Consider the following 10,384-nt stretch of genomic DNA (forward strand, 5'->3'; position numbering starts at 1 on the left):
TTTCGCGAACAGAATTTACTTTCTTGCATTGGCTAAAAATGATATTGTGTGTAATATTCAATGCATTTTTTCCTTCATAAATTAATGTTTGTTTATTAATAATATGGAATAGACTTTCACAAAGAAGTGGCACTGGATGAAAAATAATGAAATAGGTGATACTTTTAAAAGTTCGTTGTTAGATTGAAAATTATTTAATCTCAGTCCCGCAGTGGAGACTGATCGTTTGGTTCACAGCAGATCACCGAAGTCACTGGCTGCCGTCAGAGTGCGGGTGGGTGACCAATTGGATCATTCTGCGTACAGACCGAGGGAGTGCGGTATTGGTCTCCGTTAAACTGCTCTACCTTAAAGTGCTCTACTTCGCGTGCAGGCCGTTGGGCTACCGAAGCGGGAATGCCATTCCCTATGCAGAGGATTAAAATTATGATAATATGTCTTCGAATCATCCTCTGAGATGTTTCTCAGACCGTCACCAATAGCCCATTATGTAGCTCTAGTGCGACGTCAATGAACTACAACTATTTAGTTCCATATAATATTAGCTCTAATATTAGAATATAGGATTCGGTAGCACGTTCTGTATTATATTGCATCTTTCTAATGTAAGATAACATTTTGCTAACCTTAGTATCATTGTCTGATTTCTCACATTATGCTAACATTGGAAGGCAAATTTTAAAGTTGCGGTTTCTGTGTTACAAAAATTTTACCCAATGATGGCAAAAATGCTTCTCTTATTCCTCAACAGATGGTGCTATCACTGCAGTATGCTGAGTGTTAATAGTTTAAGTACTCCTTGCAGTCAGGCTAACTGTGGGACGTTTTCGCGGTTTTCCTCTCTGTGAGGTCGTCGATATCTTGGACTGTATGAAGAGGTTATAAGTAATTCTAGGCGACTGGTTACAAACAAAACAATTTTATTGAGAGATGTGGCGATGGTTCATCGCTGCAGTTACATGCATCTACTACTTTTACTAACACTACAAATTTCTCCCTGGCACATACGCCCTCTGGCGTCACTTAACATTCCCCCCCGATTGAAATTCAATTACATAATTTCAATAAACAATATAACTAACAATCATAAAAAATAATGAACAACTAAATTTTGCTAAGATTACACACAATTTGTGAACAAATACAGTAGGATAACATGTGCTGATTAATATACATATATAATTATAAACAAAATTAATTCACTCAAATAGTTTCTTTTCAAAAACATATGCATAAGAAAAACAAATTTTTTTTCTTCTTTCATTCAAGAGGTAATATACAAATGTCTCTGACATTTCTCTTGAAAGTTTTACCATTAGGCATACGTACATTTACAATTCTTATTTTTCCATCCCTACTTTGAAATAATTCCACTATTCTTCCAACTGACCACTGTGTGGCAGGAAGTTGCTCATTTTTCATTAAAACAAGAGTACCTTGTTTTACATCGTCCTTACTAAATTTCCATTTGGTTCGACCCTGCAAATTATTTAAGTAATCTTTCTTCCACAATTGCCAAATTTGTTGACTAAATTTAGTTACCCTTTGCCATTTGGACAAATGAGTTTCCTTGATATCATTAAGTAGAGGTTCTTGAAGGCCATTTATTGGTCTCCCAATTATGAAGTGACCTGGACTTAATGTCCGAAAATCATCAAAGTTTGCCGACAATGGAATGAGGGGCCGGGAGTTCAATACTCCTTCTATTTCAGCTAAAATAGTTACAAATTCTTCAAGCGTCAATTTTTGGCTACCTATTACTCGTTTGAAATGAAATTTGAAAGCCTTCACCCCAGCTTCCCAAAGGCCCCCAAAATTAGGTGATTTTGGGGGTATAAATTCCCATACAATATTCTCGTTTGAGAGAAAGTTAGACAAGTTTTCATCGCGGGAAGTGACAAGCTTCAAAAGTTTTTTAATCTCAACATTTGCTCCAACAAATGTCTTTCCATTGTCTGACATGATTTTCGAACATTTGCCTCGTCTACCAAAGAAACGTTTCAAACAAGCTATAAATCCTTGAGTGGTTAAGTCTGAAACAAAATCAAGATGTATAGCTTTTGTGCATAAGCAAATAAAAACAGCTACGTAAATCTTATTTAACACTCCTTTACGCTGATTTTTAAATTTTACTAGAAAGGGCCATCAACCCCTGTCACATTAAAGACAAAATTAGGAGTGACACGTTCCCTTGGTAGATCGGCCATTATTTGTTGAACACTTACAGGCTTATTTTTAAAGCAAATCACACAAGAATGAACAATTTTACGACAATTATTTCTGCCGTTAAGCGGCCAGAATTTCTGTCGCACTTGAAACAAAAGTGCTTGTGCACCTAAATGAAAATACTTCAAATGATAATGACTCAAAATTACATCAGTTAATTTATGCTTGCTAGGCAGTACAATGGGAAATTTACTATTATTCAATAAATCAGAGTTTCTAAGTCTGCCACCAACACGAATTAGAGAGTTTTGATCCAAGAATACATTTAAACAAGATAACTTACTCCTAGATGAAACTGGTTCACCTTGTTTGAGCCTTTTAAATTCCTCTTGGAACTCACCTGACTGCAATGAAAGCAGAAGCCAATTTTCTGCATCTTTGTTCTCTCCAATGGTTAAGAACCCCTTATTTCTAGATATTGGATTACGACAATTATGAATAAATCTAAAAATAAAGGATAAAATTCGAATTAGTTTAACAAAACTGTTAGAAAGGTTAAGAATTTGTTCAAAGAAGGATCTATCATTGGTGGTGATTAGAGAAACAGATGGAATGTCATTAGGATCAGGAGCAGAGCACTTTTTCAGTTCTTCACACGGTAGGTCAGTTTCTGGAACGTTCAGAGTCTCATCACACTTAGGAATTACTAATTCCTTTAAGAAATCTGGTCCGGTCCACCAGGTGACATTTTCGATGAGAGATTTGCAACTAATGCCTCTAGTTACCAAGTCTGCTGGATTGTCGCACCCAGCACAGTGATTCCAAGATTCTCGGTCAGTGAGAGATTGAATTTCCTTAACCCTGTTTGCTACAAAGGGTTTCCACTTAAATACGGAACCTTTTATCCAATACAATGTAATCTGAGAGTCTGTCCAATAATAAATAGAAGATATTCCCTTCCGATCTAATACCTTCTTTACTTCACGTGCAAGTCGTGAAGCAAGCAATGCGGTTATCAATTCTAACCTAGGAAGAGAAATTCTCTTAAGGGGTGCAACACGGCTCTTGGAAGCCACTAAGTTTACAGTTACTTGATTTTCTGTTTTAATTCTTAAGTATATGGCAGCACCGTAAGCCTTTGGACTAGCGTCTGCAAATGCATGCAATTCTAACACAAAGACTGAGTGATCAGAAATTTGAAATACATTTCTGGGTATTTGCAAGTTAGCCAATTCAGGAATTTCGATACACCACTGCTTCCAAGTTTCTTGAATATCTGAAGGAAGCTCGTCGTCCCATGAGATCTTACGCAACCATAATTCTTGGAGAAGAATCTTTAATCTGATGGTGTAAGGTGTTACTAGTCCTACGGGATCGAATATTCTACCTGCTGCTTGCAACACAAATCGTTTTGTATTTTTTCTCAAGTCAAGAAATTCCAGTAGTCCCTTAACTTCCATAGTTAAAATATCCAGTTTTGTATCCCAGGACATCCCAAGAACTTTGTGTAACTCGTTTGGGCTTTCTGATGAGGATGGAGGAAGAGTACTGAATCCTTGTTCCTCCCACATTTGTTTCAGTGACTCGTCGTTTGAAACCCATTTACGAAGGTGCATGCTAGCATCCTTCATGATAATGTCAGCTTCCCTAGAAATTTTGAAGGCTTCAGACAAGTTATCTGCACCAGCTACAATGTCGTCGACATAAAAGCAAGTATCAAGAATATTTGAAGTTGTTGGATATATTTTCTTGAACTTATCATTATGGTGCTTGATAGTCGCTGAAAGCAAAAAAGGGCTTGCATTGACTCCAAATGGAAGCCTGTTGAATCTGAATACCTGCAATTGAGTATTTTCAGACTTAGTGGTATCGTCTAGAGTGAAAAGGAACCTTAATGCGTCCTTATCATTTTCGTTCAATGCTATTTGCAAAAACGCACGTTCAATGTCCGCTAAAATAGCAAATTTATTCATTCGGAAAAAGGTTATAAGATGAAATACATTCGGATTAAGGTTCGTTCCCGTCCAGAGACAATCGTTAAGTGAAAGCTCACCAACATCACAAGAACTAGCATCAAAAACAATGCGACACTTGGTATAAACACTGTCCTTCCGGAAAACTGGGTGATGGGGTAAATAAAACACAGGTTTATCAACAGTATCTGAAGCGGATGGAACCTTCTCAATAATTCCCTTTTCTAAGTAATCTTGCAATATTTCACTATATTGAATATACAAATTTTCATTTGAAGTCATACGATTTAAAAGACCTTTAAATCGCTTAGTTGCGACGGTAAGATTATCGTTCAATTCCCTCCAATCTCTTTTCCAAGGAAGAGTGATTTCATATCTTTTATTATTATAACTAATTGTTTCATTAAATTTGGATAGTGCTTCATCCCCCTCTAAGCATTTGGGTTCATCCTTTATTCCTAGAGACTCAAGGTCCCAAAATTTTTGCAAATCAGTTAAAGTGTGATCTTGTGATAATAAGTGACATTTGTATTCCTTACAATTATCTTTAGTGCCCAATCTTCCCGTCACAATCCAGCCGAGTACAGAGTTCTGTAAAATGACTGAACTATTTTCCAATTTTATTTGCTCGGTTCGTAATAGTTCGTAAAAAATATCTCCGCCAAGCAAGATTTGAGCACGTTGAGGCTTAAAAAAGTTAGGATTTGCATAAGTCAAATTTTGAGGAAAATTAATTTTAGAAACATCAAGCGGTTTAGCAGGGGTTAATTCAGTAATTTTAGGCACTATCAGCATTTTTATCTCTTTCGTAAAGTCTCTATTTTTATTAGAAACAAGAGCAGAGATCGATTTATTTACATTCAAACTAGCCCCATTAATTCCAGTTATTAATTAGTTTAATGTATTCTTCTTTAAACACAATAATTTTGCTGCATCAGCAGTAATAGCGCTTATTTCAGAACCACTATCGAGAATACATAAAAAGGGATAAAAACATTCATTTATTCCTCGCACATAAATTAAAGCAGTTGAAAGCAAAACATTTGAGTAAGTATCATAGACATTACAACTGCTTGGCGGCGCCTTCTGCCAGCTGTGAGAAAGGGCGAAGGAGGAAGTGACAGTTTTCGATTCCCCTCCACTCATATTACGCATCTCAATATTTGCTTGATTTGGAATAATCTCAGTTAAATTAGAGCAATTGGATTCTAATATTTGATTATTTTTGTTTTCAACTTCGGGTTTTAAGAAATTAGCCCCATGAAGTGTCGAATGATGATTTCTAGAGCAATGTTTACATTTAAACTCTAATTTTTTACATTGAGATAACATGTGTTTACCCAAACAATTAAAACACAGATGCAATTTTCTTACACTATTCAATCGCGCTTGAGCAGATAAGTCAATGAATTTTTTACACCTATATATTAAATGGTTTTGATGACACATAGAACAAGAGAAATGTTTATCATTTTGCAAAACGAAACTTTTATGTTTGGGGGTTACTTCTTGTTTCGGTTTTGAAACGGAAATACATTTTTGAACATTTTCAAGAGCTTGAATACGTTTTAATACAAATTCAGTAAAAAATTCCCAGGTGGGTAATTCGTTACAATTTAAAGACATTTCGAAAGCCTTTCTTGATTCATCGTCAAGGCGTTGCAAAACAATGTTCATTATTAGTGTCTCAGATAATTTATTTTGTTCTAATCCAAGTTGCTTTAATGCTCTTAATTGATTAAGTAAATTATCAATTAAGTTTCTTAAATCCTTACAAGATTCAAATTTAATTTTACTTAAATTTAATAACTCAGTTATATGACTGTTTACTATCAGTCGTTTGTTTTCATATCTGTTTTTTAATGCGTTAAACAAGGAAGAATAGGAGTCATCTACATTCTGTAATTGTTTTGCAGTACCAGTTAATGATGACTGTAAATAATACAGTTTTTGAGAGTCACTTAATTGATTGTTTTCATCAATTAAGGTAGTAAACTGAGCTTTGAAGGTAAGCCAGTCAGTGTATTTACCCGAAAACTGGGGTAAAGTAATTTGAGGTAGTTTAATGTTTGCATTAGTATTCGGTTCATTCAAAACAGAATTTGAACTCAAATTTGAAGTTTGTGGAATAATTAAGTCTAAGAAGCTTACCTCAATTGCTTCTACGTTGTCCTCCATTTCCGTTAGGGAAATTTCAAAGTCTGCTAAATCTGTATCGGATAAGATACTGTAGCAATCGTTTCGAAGATCATCGATCTTCGTTTTTAGACCCCTCAATGAATTGAGTTTGATTTCAAGGGATTTTTGATTTGGGGTTTCATCGGTAAGCACGTTCGAAAGCCTAGTTATTTGACCTTTGATGCTTGCTCGTTTCCTTGTTAGAACGACGCTAGACTCGAGCGACGTAGTAGCCTTTGTAGCAGTCGCCATGTTGAATTAATTCACGATTAATTCTGCTAGATTAGCACTCCGGCTGTTACGACCAAACTGTGAGGTCGTCGATATCTTGGACTGTATGAAGAGGTTATAAGTAATTCTAGGCGACTGGTTACAAACAAAACAATTTTATTGAGAGATGTGGCGATGGTTCATCGCTGCAGTTACATGCATCTACTACTTTTACTAACACTACAAATTTCTCCCTGGCACATACGCCCTCTGGCGTCACTTAACACTCTCCATGTAATGCAAATGCGGGTTAGTTCCTTCAAATAGACCTCCACTCAGGCAAATTTCGCCCAGTGCTTGATTGATCCAGGAGTTCCCTTGTCTTCTGGATTGGGTTCAAAATGACAAGGCAACTGAGTTGAACATTAGTAGCCGTAAACCCAAAATTGGGTTGGCTGTTTAGCAACGGTTATAAAATAATTTATAAATATTGCTTTAAAAAAATCTTCTTTAGATTAAGATTTATATACATATTATTTTGCTTAATATAAGTCCTTATATTTTGATTTTCTCTTTTTGACTTACGTGATTATGCATGATGTATCAAAATTTTACTCGTAGCCTAGTAAAATCTCTAACTAGTGGGCTACGCCCCTTGCTCGCTGACGCTCGCCAACCCCCGAAAATTGCTACGCAATCTTATTTGGTTTGCATCGCAAACCAAGCTCGCTTCTTTCGCTACTAACTTAGGTACATTGCAAATGCACAAAATTCTAAGAATTCAAAACAATCATTCAAATCCATATAAAAACTTTTTTTTTTAAAAAAATTACATCTTTTTAGTAAATACTAAATCATTAAAATAAATTTGAATTCAAATAAATGACATGTAATTCGTTAAGGGAAGCAAGACGTTTTCGATGTCGAAAAAATGATTTTTTTCAACCATATCGACAAGCCATTTTTTCTTAATATTAAATAAATTTTAAAACTTTAAACTTTACATTTATGAAAACTACATAACAATATCATTCAATAACAATAAAAAGGAATTTAAAATGTTTATAAATTTAATTTTTATAAATATTTGAAAATTTAATGCATATATAATTTTTTTTAACCAGACATCGTCCATTAACCAGACCAGAAATCAAAAATCGTCAAACAAATTCGTAATATATAAATTCGTGAAAAAAAGCGCTTTCGACAAAATACTAAAATAGAGATCTATCGACCAAGACTACTCACGTCTGCCTAGCTTAATAGTATAAGATTGATGCCGCAGCTGATGCTCTCTGGTTATTTGAGTAAAGCGCTATATGTTGAGCCACCTCAGCTAGATTTGGCATGTGACATTTTTAGCGGCAATCATTGGTCGATTCGCCGTGTAAGAGAAATAGTAACGTAAACAAAACAAAGCAAACGTTGCCACCGGCGGAAAAGAAATGCAGCCAGAATTTGGGAGCCACGTAAGAGAATTATATATATATATTAGATTTTATTTCTTCAATGTTGGCAGGTATGTTTTACATTCATGTGATTGATCATTACTTTGAAAGTATATACATTTATTTAGCAGCTGCTGTGAATTCCTTGGCTAAGTTTGGCGCTCACTATGAAGAGCTTCTCCCAAATATTTTAGTCCTTCTTTCTGCAGAGGAGCCTCCTGTGTTGTGATGAAGTGAGAGACAGAGCAACCTACTATTTAAATATCCTAAATCAGAAGCAAAAAGGACTTTACTTCCAATTCATCTTGAATGGTACATCTCTTTTGTTTATTAAATTTATAAATAAAGCTTTGACATTTTTATTTACAATAGTTTAGTGAAAGTAGTTATGAAGTAACGTTTTAAAGAAGCTTAATTTTTTAATCTAAAATCAACTATTGCAGAGATGGTTTCCAAATAGAAAATATGTACAGTTTCCTAATTATCCAGGGTTTCCACTTCACAGGGGAAATACAGGGAATTTTAAAAATCACCTGAAATAACAGGGAATTTTGATTTTTTTCTTCTTTACAATTTTGGAAAATACAGGGAAGTTAGTTTCTTTTCGTCTCTGAAAGAATGGTGACCACTCAAAGCATAATCTATGGGATAGGATGATATTCTAAATATACTAAACTGTTTCACTTACTAAAGCATTATTTAAATGTGTTCAGCTGTTCCTTTTTTTCCTCCAAGTTTTTCCTGCAATAAAAACTAACATAGTTATCCTAATATAGCTAAACGCAAGAGCACAGTAATTGTGTTTCCATTTAATATATTGTGTACAGGGTTAGCAAGATTTTGCCACAAGTGGAAGAAACCATGGTAAAAACCGTCCTGCCAAAAACAGGTTTTTGCCAAACAAAGTGGCAAAAACATATATTTTCCAAGATGAGAGGACAAAAACACATTTTTTGTTCAAAATTATTCCTAAAATTGAAATACAATACTATAAATATAGATAATTTTAAAAAAATTAACAAAATTATGATTCCATAATTAAATCATAATGCATTAATACATCATTTTAGTATTTTGAAACATTATTGATCGGAAAATTAGTGATTTTTCTCTTTTTTCCAGTGAAATGAACTTATTTTAAATTAATATAACTATAATTTAAAGCATAAAATATCTATCAACATGTGTAGTTAATTAAAATATACATGTATCAATGCAATTTTTTAAATTTGCGCATATTCATTATCTCAACATAGCATAACAGAACACTAGTTTTGAAACATTACAGTCAACCTATTATGAATTTTAGAATGTACAAATGAAAAAGCACTCTTTCAATGGGAGCGCTACTAGAAGGACACGTGTGTAAATGAGACATAAATCCACAAAATTCTCTGGAAATTTCACAAGAATTTTGCACACTTCGCCACCTTTTACTAGCATCAATTGTGGCTATAACTTGCTCTGAGAATAATGTTTTAGGGAATAGTTTTTTCTTGTAATTCAAAATTCAAGGCATACGAAACAAATGATTCCTGCAAGAAATTCATTGGCCTTCTCTTTCTGTGTATTCCTGAGAAGCTGCCCTTTATATTTTGGGTGTAATAGATAAGCAAGAGGGTGCAAAGTATAATGAAAAATAATGCATGCCAAAAGTTATTATGAAGAAGTAAAAAAAATACAATTTGTAAAAAAGCATTTATTTGAGGATTCTGAAATGAAAAGAAGTCAAAAACTTTCAATCTTTTAAAAACTATTACCCTTATATTAATTATTAATATTTTTAAAATAATTTTCTCCTGTAATGTATCAAAATTAATATTATTCCTTATCATTGATTTAAATTTGCTTCAAATATTATGTAATAATATTTAATCAGCAATTTAGATAATTTGGTTTTCACCGGTTTCTACCAGGGTTTTGCCACGGTCCTGGCACAAGCTCCAACCCTGATTGTGTATAATGCATGGTGCATAGAGTTTTTAAAAAATGCTTAAAAGTGCTTATTTACTATTTTCGTTTTTTAAAAAACAATTAAAACTGCTTTTTTCATGAGGCAATTTTAAAAAGTGCTTAATTTTCCCTTTTCGAAGATTCGTTTTTCTTTACCATGTTTGCTTTTCTCTGCGTATCGTGTAAAAGCGTGGTTCTCTTCAGCGTTTTCACAATTCATTTCCGCGTGCTGTTTGTCCGTAGCGTATAATAGCACCCACCACGGTGACATATTTGATGAAATATTTGGGGGTCTGCATGTGCGTCTACTGAGCTCAATTAGTTGAGTTGTTTGCACTCTCATGTGCAACTCTGCTGCATTTTCTCAAAATATTCTCAATTTCAGGTTTCATTTTTCACTCTCTGAAGAGATGAAAAATCTCTCAATCTTTTTATGTTGGCTGATATAATCAAGAA

The 10,384-nt window shown here is 34.1% G+C and overlaps 1 protein-coding gene and 1 long non-coding RNA gene across 2 annotated transcripts; both read right to left on the reverse strand.

Moving 5' to 3' along the window:
• Window positions 1-1,260: 1,260 nt before the first annotated feature.
• LOC147803326 (uncharacterized) lies at window positions 1,261-1,962 on the reverse strand. The gene has a single exon (XM_087150498.1). It carries the CDS (start codon window positions 1,960-1,962, stop codon window positions 1,261-1,263), a length of 702 nt encoding a protein of 233 aa, XP_087006624.1.
• Window positions 1,963-2,157: 195 nt separating this feature from the next.
• LOC147803327 (uncharacterized) lies at window positions 2,158-6,809 on the reverse strand. The gene is made up of 2 exons (XR_015429038.1): window positions 6,291-6,809; window positions 2,158-2,670 (listed from the first exon to the last, which is right to left on the reverse strand). It is a non-coding gene; the product is annotated as an uncharacterized LOC147803327 (long non-coding RNA).
• Window positions 6,810-10,384: the final 3,575 nt, after the last annotated feature.

Source organism: Parasteatoda tepidariorum, chromosome 9 (assembly GCF_982258835.1).
Source record: "Parasteatoda tepidariorum strain Cologne lab strain chromosome 9, Ptep-v5.0, whole genome shotgun sequence".
In the NCBI taxonomy this organism is placed as follows: Eukaryota; Metazoa; Arthropoda; class Arachnida; order Araneae; family Theridiidae; genus Parasteatoda; species Parasteatoda tepidariorum.